The 17,366-nt window shown below is 40.5% G+C and overlaps 1 protein-coding gene across 2 annotated transcripts in view; it reads left to right on the top strand.

The window, feature by feature from the left end:
- The first annotated feature begins 5,307 nt into the window (after positions 1–5,307).
- TTC1 (tetratricopeptide repeat domain 1) overlaps positions 5,308–17,366 on the top strand; it is a 31,237-nt gene continuing 19,178 nt past the window's right edge. The window contains exons 1-2 of one of the 2 annotated variants that reach the window (XM_005144977.3): positions 5,308–5,359; positions 5,935–6,267. In XM_005144977.3, coding sequence (XP_005145034.1) covers positions 5,944–6,267 — 324 coding nt within the window. In that variant the 5' untranslated portion in view covers positions 5,308–5,359; positions 5,935–5,943. Of the gene's footprint in view, positions 5,391–5,934; positions 6,268–17,366 lie in introns of both variants that reach the window. The other variant, XM_031045397.2, reaches the window with a different exon arrangement.

The following is a 17,366-nucleotide window of genomic DNA, read 5'->3' as shown; positions in this document are numbered from 1 at the left end:
GTAAACATGAAAGGTTCATGTGGGGAGCTGAGAATTGGAATACCTCACAGTTCATGGAAATATTAAAAAAAAACAGTGCAACTTTCTGGGACAAAATATTAGAAAATTGTTATCCACAAAACCAAATGAAATATGTGGGTATCACCAGCCTGCAGGAGAGAGTGGAAGCTTTTACAAGCAAAGAGCTGCTTTTAGTCATCACAAGACCCAGAATGTTTTTCAGAACACAGGTACATCTTTTTTCTGATGTTCACCTTTCTGGCTTTTCATGTAAATCAAGCAAATGAGCAAGCACATGAAATTCAGCAGTAAAATGTCACTTAATGTGTCCCTGAAATCACTGTAATTATGCATGCAGATTAAATGCCTAATTGTGTGCAGAGCTGTCTGGGAAATGTGGCCATAAATACTGGAGCTACAAAGTCCCAGCATGAGATTTAGTTCCCAGGTATTGTTCTCAGGAGTTTGCTCAGCATTAAATCAGCTAGCCCATGATACTGAAACTATTGTATGTCTATTGTTACATTTTATGACCATCCTTACCCTTGGAAGTATGAGAAATTGGGACCTCTTCTTTGGTCTTGTCAGAAGATATTTTAGTGAACTCAAGAATATTAGGCTATGTAGCCATAGTTTTATTAAAACAGCAGAGTAATTTCATCAACTGCCAGTTAGGCATTGCTGCAAACTAGAGGATAACTATTATGAATCTTAAAAATATGTGTATCAACAATCAAACAAAATGCTCTACTCCTCCCTGCTACCCTCTTGTCTTTTATAACAGTATTAATATCTATGAAAGGTAGGTAAAATCTAAGCTTATCTTGAAAGCAGCAAGAAAAAAAGTATTTGCATACAATCTAGTAGAAAATGTTCATGTCAGAAGCAAAAGAATATAAATCTTCTTTCACAATGGTCCTCTCTATATTTCTTTCAGCACTACTGAGAGTGTCAACACAACATTCTTCACTTCCTGCAGCTTTTCTTTTGGCACACGGCATTGTACTTGAGTCTGTTGACCACACCAGATAACATCACCATCATCATGCTGTGGGGTTGGGAAGACACAGGAAAAAAATTGGAAGGAAAAAGGAGTTTTTGCTGGAGTAAAGTCCTGAGGTATAAACTCTTTCTCTAACTTCACCTCTTCATCTTATGCTTGGCTCAGTAAAAGTGTTGCAGTAGTAAAGCGTTTCACTTAAGGTACTCAGTGACCCTGGATTCTGTTAAGTGCTTACTAGGAGAGGTAAGCCCATTCAGAATAGCTAGTAAATCTCAACAATACAAGCTGAGGCTCCCATTGCTGAAATCTTATCCAAACACATCTACTTATACAGGATTATATTGTGCTTGATTTTTTCAACAGGTGTTCACTTAAACAAACATCAATGCTCTGAAAAATCCCTTAGCACCAGGAAGATTAAACAAATGATACCAAGTTTTCATTGTTTGTATATATATAATCTACAGCTATTTATACACTTCCACTTACAGCAATGAAATAGAGGTTCTGAAAAACTGATTAAAGCAGTAACATGTTCTGTGTTTGAACAAGTAAGATTTAGTGGTAAAAACGGGCAACTGCCCTATAACCTGTAGAGTAAGTGCTTTGTACTAAGATGTGTTTGTTTGAAATAACAACTTGTTCTTGTATTTTACAAACATAATGTAACCTATGAACAAAACACTCCTGCAGGGAAGGTTGAAGTGTAAAGAGGAGAAAGTGAGACATACAGAAAGTCAGCACTGGGGAACCTTAGCGTCAGAAGTCATGGAACATGGACTATGCAGATAGCTGATGAGGGGTTAGAAAGTCTCTGCCTCTTCACTTGCCAGCTGCATGATTGGTCCCCCGATGGTGAGCAGAGAGCCTCCAGCTCTCCTGGTGGCTATCTGTTCCCTGAACACCAGTGAATTGTTTGGGACTCTACTTCATAGTGGCACTGAGAAGCAGTTCCACAGGAGAGAGATTCAAGGGCTTTCACTGAGCTGCAGCTTGCTCAGGGCTAACCTCAGGGGGAACCAGCAAGCCTAAATGTAGCCATAAGGCTCAAGGGTCACTGCTAAAAAGGACTCCTGCTGATATCCCCATCTCTATTAAAAAGGGAAAGCTTACCCTTCTTGGGAGATCTAGGGTGAAGAATCATAAAGGAATAATCACCCATACATGAAAGCAGGGAACTGGGATTCCAGGGAGTGGCAACTTTTCCCCTGTGCTGGGCTGGAATTAAAAAAAAAGAAAAAGCTAAATAGACTCCAGTGACAGAATCAGGAGACCCAAAGTGTCTCCAGATCAGAGGAGATGCAGGCAGAAAATTCATGTAGTAAAATGTGCTATTTTTTTCTCACATTTTTCCCTATAAAGTCAATAAGATGGTACACTTCATCACAGCTGAGGAACTCTATTTAAAAATGTGATGATAAGGAAAAATTGATACTCATTTTGGAATGGTAACACCATGGGATAGAAGCCAAAGACAGCAGATAGATTTTGGAGGGTGCACAACAGTGCTGGCCAGGGACTGAAATTGGGAACCATGTCATTCCTGAAAAGCATGTGTTCTTAATCCTGGCTCCCAGTAAAGTTGGAGCTGTGTGGAAGCTAGAAAACCCTTCCTCACAGTGTCAAGGCAGAATCTTGCTTTGATCAGCAGCAGCTCAAAACTTCTATGCAGTTCCAATTTCTGTGGAGATTTTGCTGGCAAATAAGGTCTCACCTGGAAAAAAGGGCTAGCACACCACCCTGGATGGGTTGCTGACCCCAATGTGCAGTGTTATTCTTACCCCTTCAGTTCCTTCTGGGGATGAAAAACTGTAACTTACTCAACCCCCTGTTTGCACAGCCAGAGGAGATTTAAATAGCATTTCAACAAATTCAGAACTGCACAGATTAATTTTGTACCACAGCTGTAATTTCCCTTTTCAAATGACGTGGTATTTAACAGGACAGCAAGAAGGTTCAAAAATATTTTCTGTTAAGTCAGAATAAATTACACAGTGCTAGCAGAACAGCAGAAAGGCACATTTCTGTGAGCTAAATCATTGCAGCTGGGATATTGAGAATGCTGAATCTACTTTTTATCAAGAGAGAAAGGGAGAAAAATCAACCATAGAGCTCTTGTTTGCTCTCATTGTAACTAGCCACGCTCTTGCCAACTTACTGCAGTGCTCCTATCTCTCGTGAATACCCACATCCATCACTGGCACCAACAGACTCAGTCACCAGAAACTCTCATTTAGAAGCAGCGATTAAACAAATTGAGACCAGAAATGAATCTGGCATCAGAATCTTTGAGCTCTACCCCAACTCTGAAGTGCCAAACATCCCACCACCCCCTCAGGCTTTAATCAAAGCCTTGGGATGTCATTTAGAAGTTGTTCAGAAATCAGAACACATCTCAGAATATTTCTGAAGATGCACCTCCTCGTCAACACCCTCATCTGGGACACATACACTGCAGCCCACGAATGGAGTTCTGCCAGATTTAATACTGTCTTGGTATTTTATCAATGCTAACTCCAAAAGACCTGATATGGCTTCAACAGTCAGTATATTTCCCCACAACATGCGGAAAAAGAAGAAAATCATCCTCTCAGTAAAAGACTGGTCACCTTCTGTTTTCTTAAACCCATGCTCTCTGAGGATAACCCTTGACCGAGTCCTACCCATCAGAACAGGTTCTACCTAACCTGAATCTGGAAGAGCCTATATAATGAAGGGGCTTTCTGGTTGTTATTGTTGTGTTTTGATACTGTGGTGGTGTTTGGGGTTTTTGTGTGGTGGGTTGTTTTGGCAGTTTTTGCATTTGTTGGGGGTTGGTTGTGGTTTTGTAGGTTTTTTTTGTAATTTTTTCTAAATTAGAGAATTTAAGAACTTTAGAGAAACATTTTGAACTTCACCTTTCATCAGAACTTGCTTACAGAAAAGCTACTTAGAGGAAGGAAAACCTCATGAGGATAAGCCTTAACTGCCTCATGACTTAGCATAGTGATTTTCAATAAAAGGCACTGCTTCACGCACCTTTGACTCCAGAACTTGTGACAATTCAGTTTTGTTTCAAGATTCAGGATTCACATTTGAAAGGTACACAAGGAATGCATGCAAAGCAAGATGAAAGGGAGCTTTATTCATCACTTCATTATACTAGATTGTCCTGGGTTCAGCAGTAGTAGTCATTTTTCTCCTTCTTGGTAGCTGGTGCAGTGCTGTGTTTTCACTTTCGGGCAGGGAACAGCTGCTGATAGCAGCGATGTTTTGTGTTACTGCTCAAATGTTTGGTTTGTCCAAGGACTTTCTGAGCCTCATGCTCTGCCAGGGAGGAGGGGAGGCCGGGAGGAAGCAGAGACAGGACACCTGACCCAGGCTAGCCAAAGAGGTATTCCATACCATAGCACGTCATACCCAGGATGTAACCAGGAGTTACCTGGAACGGCTGGAGCTCTGGGGGGATGGAGGAGGTATTGGTTGGTGCTCGGTCAGGCAGGGTGAGGTGAGTTATGGGTCAGTGGCTGGTGAGGTGTTGTATTCTCTTCACTTGTTATTTCCTGTATCATTATTATTAGTAGTTGTAGTAACAGGAGTGATTTGTGTTATACCTTAGTTATTAAACTGTTCTTATCTCAACCCATGGTAGCTACATTCTTTGGATTCTCCTCCCCAACTCTCCGGGAGTGGGGGGGGGGGGGAGCAAGGTGGGGTGTGAGTTAATGAGCTGCATGACTGGTTTTAAACCACGACATAGATAAATGAACCACCAGAGAAAAACAGTGCAAGCAACAAAACCTGAACCACCATCACCATCTGCTGCTGTAAACAGGACCACTCATTTTGTTCACCTACTAATACTTTCCTATTACCTTTTTCTTCACCCCAACTAATCTTTCCAAGCCAGGCACTATACCAGAGACCACACCTCACCCACACCACCCTTAGCTGCGCCCTGTGCTTTACTTACCACACACGCCCCTCACCCGCTTCAGGTGAGCCTGAGCAGCGCCCTGACAGTGGAAGGTGAGGTCTGGAGGGGTGTTATACCATCCCAGGACCTCCCTTACCTTTAACAGATCCCTTAAGGAGCCTCCGGGACGGCAGCCCCCGGCCTCTAAGAGCCACCCTACACCAGCCTAACAGGGGCCGGCCCCAGTGCCTCCAGAGGAGCAGTTTCAAGGTAGAACTTCTAACCTTGCAGCGAGCTTACACAGCTACACGAGCCGCCGCAAGACACTCAGAACCCCCCTCACGCCTACAACTCCCAGCAGGCTCCGCGCTGGCTCCTCCTGTGGCCGGCAGGAAGCGATCCGGGGTGAAGGGTGAGGAGCAGGTGCAGCAGGAAGCGAACGGCGGCGGTGGCGGCCGTAGGTCTGTGCCGGGGCCGGGAGCGCGCTCGGGGGTGGGCCCGGCCGGGGGGAGGCGGTGGTGGTGGTGTCATGGGGGCCCTGGCTGTAGGTTGGCCCCTTGTGTCAGGGGGTGGGGTAGAGCGGAGGTGACAGAGCAGAGAATGGCTGCGTGGGGCCTGGCTCTAGGGATCGAGATGCGGCTGAAGGGGAGCGTGGGGCCGGCGCTGGGGTTTGGTGCACGCCGTCCGCGGGGCCCTGGCTGGGTGAGGGGCTGCTGAGGCCCGTGGGTACGCGAGTATGTGCGGCTTCAGCTCTAGGGCAGTGGAAAACACGTAGTATAGCGCAGTTCCGAGCCGGTCCCAGGAGTCTGAGCTTGTCAGTTAACTTATGGGAATAGTGTGCTGGCCCCATGTCGCTGTGTAGTGCATGGAAGAAGCATATACGGGTTTCTCCCCTCCCTGAGGGATAATAAGTGTCACTCAGGGGATGTCAAGAGTACTTTGAAATGTTTTAGAGATTGATTTGCTGACAAGGCATTTCTGCTGTGTTTATTATGGACTTTTTCTTTCTTCTTTGTAAAAACCTATCCCCTTCAAGGAGTCCAACATGGAAGAGTTTAAAGATGCAAGTTCACCTGAAGAATTACTTGATCACTTAAAGCTTTCTGATCAGAAGAGTTCAGAGACTGGCCCCAAAGATGCACAGAATCCCCAAAATGTTGAAAGTGGATGCACAGCATCTTCAGCCAAAGATCTCACAACAGCAGATGAGTGTTTCCATGACTGTCACGACTCCTTTGATGCAAAAGAACCTGTGTTGGATGATGAAGGGAATTTACAGAATGATGAGACTAGCTCAAGGAAGCAGACAGAACTAGATGAAGAGTACTTACTAGAACTAGAAAAAGATATGCCAGAGGAAGAAAAACAGGTAATCCAAAGTTCCCATGTTAAATGTAAAAAGATATATTTTCAGTGTCACATTTCTGAATAGTCTGTGACTGGCAAGAATGCGGACCTTTAAAACTTTCTTATGTGTCTGGTTTTACTGTTCTTAATTTCTTCTTTAGGTAACAAACATTTTGTTAGCTCTCCTTCCTGTTCTTAATCATCACGTTCCATTGCAGATTTTTGCCTATTTTCAGCAGTGTGTCAAGGTACTGTGACTCAAAAGAGATTATAAGAAACAGAAATCCCCCTGTTCCATGTTCCTTAGTTTGTGTGTATTTGTTGTTTTCACCTAATATTTCACCTAATTGATGCAATGTGCTTTTCTAAAACTCAGAGCAGGTTTTTGGATAAGTTTCATATCTGAAAGGCTAGCTCATGTAATGCAACTAATTTGGATTAAGGCTGAAAGTGTCCTTGTAGATTACTTAAGCTTTAATCAAACGTAAAGCATGAAATGTTTTGTTTACCTTCGATGTTGTTCCATTGGGCAAACTGTTTGGATAACAAACTGGATAATGCTGTGAGGAATAATAAATAAGTTCTTGGAAGAGGTCCAGTAATCTCTATAATGGTGTTTACTCCCTGTAAGGCTGTGTGAACCAGGGTTTTTGCCCCTCAGTCAGCGCTGTCTCTTGACAGCAGTTACTTTCAAGGTTCTAATGTATTATGGTCATCAAGTAGCTAGGAAAAAAATATAACTTTTTTTTTTTTCTAACTTGGAGATAACATATTAAATCACTTCCAGCATTAAACTCTGTTTGCTTGAGTGATGGGGTGAATTTCTGCTGGGAATTGTGTTCTCATAGCAAATAGTGCAGGGCTTGCTGCTCATTTGTGGCTTTTTTTTTTCCCCCTAATTTTTTTCAACTTTAGTTTGCAGGTAGTGGGGGAGTAAAGACACTAAACTGAAATCTGTGTCCCAATGTACAAGTCATGTAATTATTTTTTAACACTATTTTTGACAAGTTAAATGAGAAAGTTGGGGCTGTTCAGCCTGGAGAAGGGAAGGCTGCGTGGAGACCTCATAGCAGCCTTCCAGTATCTGAAGGGGGCCTACAGGGATGCTGGTGAGAGACTATTCATTAGGGACTGTAGTGATAGGCCAAGGGGTAATGGTTTGAAACTTAGCAGAGGTTTAGACTGGATATAAGGAAGAAATTCTTTACTGTTAGGGTGGTGAGGTACTGGAATGGGTTGCCCAGGGAGGTAGTGAATGCTCCATCCCTGGCAGTGTTCAAGGCCAGGTTGGATGAAGCCTTGGGTGATATGGTCTAGTGTGAGGTGTCCCTGCCCATGGCAGGGAGGTTGGAACTAGATGATCTCAAGGTCCTTTCCAACCCGAACTATTCTATGATTCTATGTTTCAGAGAACTGATCTAGCCTCTTAAAATCTGAATTACCCAAACAAGCAGTTACTTGTACTGAAAATTGAAATAGTGACAGAAAGTACCACTGTAGTCTTTGGTATCTGGGGAAAAGATGGAATTCTGGTATATTGTAAATTATATGAAGGGAAGACCTCAGCAAACTTTAATAAATAGTCCTGTTGCCATGAACTGAATCTTGATTTACTAAATTTACTAAATAAAATAAAGGCAATAAAGTCCTTAGTCCTTATTGGAAGGCAAGCTGCACAATTTGGATCATAGGTAACAATAAATAACTGATTATGATGAGGGAAGGAGAGAATGGAGTAAGGGAATGGTAGCTGACAAGAGAAGGCAGGCAGCATCTCAGGAAAACATTACTTCGTAGGGGAACATAGTGTATTGTGTAGCTCTATAGTTTTTATTCTGGGAACTCCCGAATCACCAAGAACAGTTAAAAAACTATTACTGTAATGGATGAGTACCACTAAAATGAGTCATTTGATGAAAAAGAAGGAGCAAATGGTCATATAAAATTTTTTTTAAGTGCTTAAAATATTATGAATTAATTTATAGGGGCTTATTACTCTTTTGTACAGGCAGGCTGATCTTTGCTAATTCAGCTGACTTAGTAAAGCTGGGCCATACTTTCTTAACTGTTAGCTAGCCCTGACTGTGTTGTATAAGTAAATAAATGCTATCTATACCTTGCCCCCAAAAGTTGGAAACAGGAAAGGGCTTGGCAGTGACTCAACTATGCCGTGGTCTTACCGTCAACAGCTGTAAATAGGGAATGAGGCAGAAGTATGCAGAGCTAAGATGTCACAGGTAACTAAACGTATTTGTTTGTTTACAAATCAGTATAGAGAAATTTAATCAGGTGGTGGCTGAAATAGTTCCCTTGCTGGTAGGATGGAATTTCTGACCAAAATACATCAGTGAAGACAAAAAGGTAGTTTTTGATCTGTTGTTTAGATAGTTATGTTAATGTAGAAGTTCCTTGAGATAGAAAAGCAGTATGGGACTAGTGGGTAAGGGGAATATGGAATATAATCTTGAAGTAGGAATGAGTCTAAATGTAACACTTGTCTGCTGCTTGACCTTGTGGAAATCACTTCATATCTATCTCTCTTTCAATTCTGCTATCTGTAAAATGGGCATAAGAATGCTGGCCAGTTGTAATACTTTGAGATCTAATAACTAATAACAGGGGAGTGGGGAAGGAGGTAGAGGTTATTGGGTGCATCTTTTGATCCAAAAGAACCTCTGGAGGTCATCTAGTCCAATGCTCTGCACAAAGATAGATCAAATACATCAGCCAACCCAGAGCCACACTGTCATCTTAAAGCCTGGGAGGGCTGCAGAGCCTCTCTGAGCCCCTGTTCTACCCTTTTGGTAGAAACATTTTTCCTTTTATTTAATTAGAATTGCCTTTGTTTTGACTTGTAACCCTTCTTTTTCTGCATGCCTACAGGAAGAGTCCGTCTTAATTTTCTCTAGTAATGAAGTCTCCCTGAGCCATCTTTTCTTAAGACTGAACTCAGTTCTCCCAGGCTGTTTGCTTAGGCCATGATCTCCAGTGTGCTGACCATCCTGGGAGCCCTCAGGACTCCTGGAAGTTGATGTCTCCTTATGGAGGTTCACCAAAACTGAGCAGTCTCTAAATGCATTCTCTTCGCTGCTGAACACCAGGCAGTAATCGCTTTTCCTTGACCTACTCACTACAGAGAAAAAACATTGCGTTGCTCTTGCATCTTTTCCAGTTTAAACTAAACAGTCCTGTTTTTCTACTTGTGTTTATTGCTTGTACAACAAGGAGCACTGCCGTCATGATGGGGCTTCTACAGCAGCCTATAATTTGAAGGCAGCTTGAGAGTTTCATAGACAAAATGATAAAAGCTGGGAGGAAATTATGTTGTAGAATTGAACTTTAGAAGGAGGAGCAGGACTGGAAATTGGGTGTCTAAGTTTTCGTGTTGCTCTTGTTTCTGTTATATTGTTAGGTAATCATTTAATTTTGCACATCCATTTTTGACTTCTGTAAAATGAGCAGAAGAGTTGCGACTGTTCAATACTCGCAATCAGCTTTGTGGAACTTCACTGAAAGGTGCTGTGGGAGTACAAAATAATAACTGTATAAAGCTGGAAAGATTTCCTTAGAGAAAGTATTGAGACAGCTGCTGTTCTCATCTTTCTGTAGGTTTATTTCCAGTGGTATTGAGCAATTGTGCCCTTCAGCTTGATTTATGATTATACCTAATGAAATGGAAGGATTCCATCTCTTGGTATCACCATAACTATTAGACTGGGAATACTTATATTGTGAACTTTGTTTATGTTCCATAGAGAGCTTTTCAGAGTGGGTTATAGAAATGGTCTTTAAGATACAGCTATTTTTTTCTTAACAAAATATTGTTGGTATCTCTTACAAGAAAAGCTTGAGAAATCCAGAAACTGGAGAGGAATTACAAGTTTACAACAGTTCTAACTATTGAAGTAGCCCATTTTCATGTTCTTACCCTGCATCATCTTACATTATCTCTGTAGTACAACCATTATTCAGGATTATTCCTGAATTGCCTCCTCAGCTTTCCTCATAGTATATGAAATTGGTGTCTACAAATTTTATTTTCAAAAGTGTAATATTTTCTATATTTCGATTATGAAAAAAATCTGTTAAATGATGCAGATTTTAAGAAAAAAACACTGCAGTTACATTTTAAACCTCCTTCCAATTACTTAAAAGGTCATTTTTGAGAAACGCAACATGATTTTTCTTTTTTTATTTGGTTAGTTGGGTTTTTTTCTTTGTTCTCAGCTGGAGAAAATGAGGCAGAAATATTCTGAACTTGTTTATTTGACTGTTTAGGTTGTGACCAGACACAGCAGCAGTGCTGTATTTGCTACTTAGGCAGTCCTTGATCAGTTATTCTCAGCCCCCTGCTGCCTCTGTCATTGTGCTAGCACACCTCTGTGAATGTGCAGTGAACCACTTACAGGGAATGATTCAGATGAAAAATAATGCTGTATTTTTAGATCAAGGGCACCGCTGGTAAAAGTAGACTTCAAATGGCAGCCTCGTGATGGCATACAAGGGGAGATGGATTTTTGTCAATTACACTGCTTGCCTAAAGAAGAAAAACTTCCTCTGAACTGTGGTTGCAGCACCAACCATAAATTGTGTACTCAAGTCATAAGGAAAGCTGGATTTTAGCCCTGCTCAGATCAAACTTATGGAGATCTAATGGTCTGTGGTTTGTTTCATGTCTTGTTTTTAAACTAAGCCCACTGTTATATTTTATCAGCTTGGGTTGTTTTGAATGATGTAGAAAAGAAAGTGTCTCATTTAATCTAGAGATGCAAAGACTGATTCTAGTCCTTGCCCTGTGTATTATGCATATCCCATGTGCAAGCTTTCATGGTAGCAACTCTGAGGACAATTCTCACCCATGCAGAAACTGCTCCAGAGATCAAAAAGAAGGAGGAAGCAGTTGTACATTTTCTCTCAATTATACTTAAAAAGCCCTATACAGTGAGATTCCTAATTTTAAGCAATAGGAATTATTTCCAAGGAAACAGTATTGATACCATAAGAAGTCTTCTCTTCACAATGAAGCAAAATAAGAACTTGAAGCAATATTAAGACAGACACATGCAAGATGTATTCTTAAAAACAGAGGCAGCACAGGGCCTGGTTACTTGCCTGGGCTTGCAGCTCTGAGCTTTTTAAGAATTAAGCAGCCTGAAATAAAATTCACTCTAAGATTTTGTTGTTTCAAAAGCATGCTGGTTGCTGCCTCAGCAGAGGCGCTGAGCAGTAAATTGCTTTTGATGCATTACAGACAGATTTTTCTGGTTAGTTGTCATTGACAGTGATGGCTTTGACGTTGGTCTAGTCTACAGAATTAATCAGAAGACACCCAACAGCTGCTACATGGTAATTGTTTCAGTCTGATCTGGTCCTCTTCTGGAGGGATACCCATTAATTATGAGTTTATCCAGCAGCAAGGTTCTGAATCCCTCATGCTGTTACATCGTGACAGATGTCTTCTTCTTTGGGCTTTGACTGTCAAAGATTTAAGCACCTGGCCTAGTAAGCTCTTATTTTGGCTATGGAACACTCCCTTCTAGCTGCTGTAGGACCCTGGAATAAATATCTAGTATTCCTCAAAAGCAGTTTCCTTCTTTGGGCTGTTGCATGTGCATTTTAGCTACAGCTGGTTGTAATCATGCTCAGCTTCTATTTTAACACTAGGAAATGTGTCAGCAAGACAAGGAACACAGCTCTAGTAGATTCTTGATTAGTATATTTTTAGCAACTCCGTGAGAATTAAGAGAAATAGAACTTTTGAGCTATACCTGAAATTCCCTCGCCCTTTTTACTCCAGAAGTTCTAGGATGTGTTAGACGACATTGTCTTAATCAAGAAATTTCCCAAAACTGTTTCCTTCCTCACTCTTTCTTCCCCATGTTTCAGGTTGATGCTATTGTTCTTCCATAAATTACAGCTTCTGTATAGAATTTGCTTTTCCAGAACTGATCAGGAATTTCTTCTGGGACGGCTTCTCAGGTGTAGGCATTAATTTCAGCATCTGGTATTTCCTGGTTCCGTATATCCAATATAATATAATAATAGTGACTTTGTCAAAGTTGCTGTTTTTGCCTATAGTATTTATAGACTAAAAGCTAAGGTACAAAATGGAAGATGGGATACAGCAAAGTAAATCATATTTTGGAGCAGTCCTCAGACTTGAAGATGGTCTCAGAACTCTTTCCAGGAAGAATTACGTAGTTGGACCACAAAAAAACCCAGATTATGAATATATGAGGTAACCCAACTGACTGAGCAGCAGTGAAACTTACTGGTATTTTTTTCAGTAATTTATGTTATAAGGAACATATATTTTGTTAATTCACATCAGCATTCAAAATAATTTGGTATAGCAGTAAAACTTGGAATACAGTTGGGTTTTGAAGGTGTCACAATGTAGCGAAATATAATAAAAGGTGATCCCCTCATTCAAATGACCTACTTTAATAACCTGAATTCTGTATACAGTACAGCACCAATACAAAATATGCTGGTTTGGTCAAATTGAAGAAAAAGGTGGATTGTTAAGAGTGAAACTGCCCTGTCTTACAGTTTGCAAAATGGAACAAAACATCTTGTTATATTTTCTGAGTTAATCAAAGCTTGAGAAGTATATTTGTATCTGCTGAAGTAAGTAATTCCAAGTGCTGGTGAAAAGAACTTAGATAAAATCTGGAGTTATATTCTTCCTGTGTGATTTATAGTTTGAGTTATATTTTTAAATAAACATAAAAGGTTTTTGTTGCCGTTGAAAGGCGTTTTAATTGTTGCATTAAAAGGCAACATCTTCATTACCTTCATCTTTCTTTCAGTGCTGGTATCTGCTTAAAATTATATAAAGTGAATGGAAAGCCTTATATTCAGTTTGCATTTCTCTGGAAGATGCTGATACTGTCATATTGAGATCTTTTCAACTTGTACTAGTGATTGATTAAGTGGTCAGGTCCACTTTTCTGTCTGAGGCTGTTGCCTCTGGAACAGGAGGGACCGGATGGCCTGTATTGTCTCTCAGGAGCAGTCACAGACTGGCATATTAAACTGTCTGTCAAGGATGGATGTGACCTGTTGTCTCCGGAAGTGTTGCTTACACTTTCAGGGAAAGGCAGTGATGTGGCAGGAGAAAGTCTAACTTGTCTTTACCAAAGTGTTACAGTGAGCAAGAGATCAGCCAATGTTCAGCAATGCTTATTACTCTGCCTTTAAGTGTAGAGGGCAGATTGGGCACAGTTTCCAAGCGACAACTCTAGCAAGATTTTAAAAAGAATATTTGAGTGACTACAACCTTACCTTGAAATTCAAATCCTTACATGTATGATGCAGCAATAGCTTCACAAAACTGCAGGGGGAAGCAGATGACTACTAATGGATGCTTTAGAAATAGAATTAGTATTTGAAGCTGAAAAATATATTCCTTATCTGTTTAAATTCCTCGCTTCCATGCACCCGTTGAACTCCAGTAGTTTTAAATTGACTTCTACTTGGTGACCTTACAGAAGGGTATATGAGATGCAGATGTGCATTGTCACACTGTATAAATAGCCTTACAGAGAAGACAGAGTACACATTTGCTGCTCTTGACAAAACAGGGGCCAAGAACAATTCCCTAGCAAAGTTAAATCAATTGATCAAATAAAATGCATAGAAACAGGCAGAGGAAGCATAGTTGGAGGCATTACAAGCCGAGGGTGTTCGTCCTTCAGCTCTCACCAGCTTATCATATTGGTTACTTTTTAAACAGAAAATGCGTAGATTTTCTTCTTTAATAGTATAATAATGCTTTAGTACTTTTATTTTTAATGCAGAGGTTTTTTGGAGGTCTGGGGACTGTATTTGATGGCCTTTCTTTTTAATTGTTTATTGTCAGAAGGTCAAGCTGTCTTTTCTTATTACTTCAGATCAGGCCTTAATCTTCAGTACCTCTTGCTTGCCAGGCAGGTTTATGTTAGAAATCCTGATTTCTTCATAATATGGATGATTGTAATTCAGTATCCAAATCTGTAAACATTTCTAAATGGATCCTTTAAGAATCTTGTTACCAGTTAAATGTAATTATTTCTTCTAGACTTAAAAATATTTTTGACTTTGTACATCAAAAACTAATGCCTCTTTGCCACTTGGAGTTGTCATCATTGTGTTAATAAAATTGGCAAAACGCAATTCTTAATATTTGGCTGTCTGTGAAGAGCAGAAAATCATAATAGTGTGTAAATTGGGGAAGTTGTGCCTGACCCTGGTGTTGTGTATGAGCAGCCCCAGGGAATGTAGTGGGTCAAGATGTCTTTTCCTTAGGCAGAGCATTCTAGGAGTTCAGTCTGACCTACTTCCCTCCTGAGGAAAGGGTAGTCTGCCCTGCAGCTACTGAAATCTTCTCCTGAAAAATAAAAGGGTGGGAACACTGAAATGACAGTGTGCAGAATTTGTCCCAAGGACAAGTCACTTATGATTTTCTCACTCTGGGCTGATATGGTCACAGTAAACTGATGACCAGTCAGTTCGCAGTTGTCCATCCAAGCTGGAAATTTAGCATACTGCATGAGGAGGTTAAGTCTTCTAACAGTGGTTTAGGTTTGGGTTGGTTTTGTTTGCTTGTATGTTTTGTGTTTTTTGGGGTTGGCTTTTTTACCCTGAATTTGAATAGAAGACAGCATCCATTGGAGTGGTCCTTTCAGGTTAAATGTAAATTCATCCAAAATAGTTGATTTTCACTGCTTTTGTGTTAGGTTTTTCTGTTAAAGAAATGTATATATGCAGGAATAGATGATGCATGTATTTCACAAATACACAGTATGCTTTAGAGGACAGTACATTTAGGATGTGATGTGGCAATATGTGTGCCTTTACATTTTGTGGAAAAGGCAGAGGAATTTGCTTTTATGGATAGTCTGCTACTATGTATTGATTAGGGGTCACGCTTCAAATGCAAATCCAGAATGATGCATGAGACTCTATAGACTTTATATATAAACTTTAGCTATAGGTTTTACCTTTGTGAAAAATATGGTGAAAACTCGTACAATTTGGATCTTAAGGGACAGCCTGGAACCCTTCATACAGAGATATCTTGAAAACATTGGTCAGGCTGTAACAGAAATACTGGTTTTGAAGCAGGACTGCATTGCTTGCATTGCAGCTTTCCTGAGTAAGCTACAAAGCCATATACGGTGTTCTTAACAATGCTGCTGGCTTCTGAAACATGCTTAGACAACACCTTTTCTGGTCAAATACTCAGAAGTGACCACAAAACTGTCACTGACATTTGAGTGCCTCTAACGGTTACGTGACTAATAGCCTCTGTCCTTCAAGTTTGATTTGCAGGCAAGAGGACATGCCAAGGAACAAGCTCTCAAAGGAGGAGTTGTATGAATCATCAGCTTCCCAGTGTGATAGTTGTTAAACTCTTCCGTTGCTCAGAACTTTCATCTGCCCATGTTTCCCCAGGGAGTATGGCCATACAGCCACCTTGGTCTTTCTCTGTGCTGTTGGAGGTCACAGTCCTCTTGGCTACCTGAGAAGGAATCCCACAGTGGAAGAATTTTCCTTTTTTTGGTATGAAGCTTACTCTCCTGAAGCCTTCTTGCTGCAAATAACCTTTTATGTTAGCATTTAATACTTACCTGGGGTAAACATGTAATAATATGTAATAATTTTAATAGAATGGAACAACATAATGATAGTATAGGTAAAGCTTTTAATACATCTTTTCTTGATTTTAGGATTTCTGTAACAGGAGTACTGTGACCATGGTGTAGTTGTCATTTTATGCAAGAAAAGCTCTTTTGTTACTGTAGAGTTATAACTCTGCCTTATGCAACAGTGAATCAGTTAATGGCACTTAAAGGCCGGTTCTAAATAGGTCATGAGCAATGAAGTCAGTAGGGCTGGTGTTTCAGACATTTCTTTTCTTGAATGAGGCTTGTCTATGTAGATCTTTCATGTTTTCCAGTAGGATCATCCTCTCCAGACCTGTTCTGTGCTGAAATCTGGCTGCTTTGTTCACTGGTATGAAAATCATACCAGGTCTGTTGTGCTTTTATTATATGCATTCAAGATGTTAAAAATTTCTTTCTGTGGAGGGCTGACTGTGTGTGGCAATGGCCTTACTGGAGCTGTTCTGTCTGGCACTTGGGAAGTTTGGGAACAGCGTTCAAATGTAGTTAAGCACTCTCTGTGCTGAATAGCAGAATCCTGCGTGTATGAATTCGTGCTTGTGCCCTAAGTGCCTAAATTTGTTTGTATGCTCATATTTAGAAAGTACCAACTGACTTGTGTACATTGGTGTGAGTGACATTGTGGAAGAACTGCTGTAGGTTTCTCAATCCACGCTGGAGGCAAGCCAGTTTCTAAATAGTATGTTTCCTCTGACCTATGTTTTCTTTGGTTTTGTTTCTTAAATATGAGGAGTAATGAGTATTAGAAAATGTTTACTGGGTAATAGGAAAAAAAAATTTTGCTCTAGGCATGTATCAAAAGGGTCAGATGGTACTTGGCTGTGTGATTTTGTGTGTCACAACTGAACGCCATTCTGCTGAGCCTTGTTTTCAGAGCACTGTGATCTGTTATAATGGTCAGGTGGATTAATTTCTAAACCTAATAAAAGCAAGAGGAGAGAACCTCTGATTTTGTATTGTTTGTCAGCTACTTGGCATCGCTGTGAGATGGTGCAGCGCTCTACAAAGAGTACTATATTTAGCTGTTTCCAAGGAGATGTTCTGTGCGATATTGATAATTGCATTAATCCTTGATTTACACAATCTGCAGGAAGGGAAACTGCTCCTTTTCCTAGTGCTGGCTTTTTAATTGCTCAATGATCTGTAATTTATAGACACCTTGATGCAAGTCCTTTGTGTATGCACGTGTGTTGAGGGCAAAACCAGTGGTAAAATGATCATTTTTCTACCATAGAAATGATTCGTGAACATGAGCATTGCTTTTTAATGTTACTGTCTGGCTTATACTGCTTTGTTTTTACTTGTGTGAGGTATACATGCATGTGAAGGGCTTCCGTTGTAAATAGATTGAAGAAATGGCTTGGTGACATCCTGTGTTTTCTGTGTTAAAGGCTAAGAGCATTCATGTCAACTTCACTACTGCCAAGAGTACTGTTAAGATATTCATGGCTGA

The sequence above is a fragment of the Melopsittacus undulatus genome, chromosome 10 (genome assembly GCF_012275295.1).
Source record: "Melopsittacus undulatus isolate bMelUnd1 chromosome 10, bMelUnd1.mat.Z, whole genome shotgun sequence".
NCBI classification, from domain to species: Eukaryota; Metazoa; Chordata; class Aves; order Psittaciformes; family Psittaculidae; genus Melopsittacus; species Melopsittacus undulatus.
Note: the sequence above shows the minus strand (reverse complement) of the source record. Positions and strands in the feature narration are given on the sequence as shown.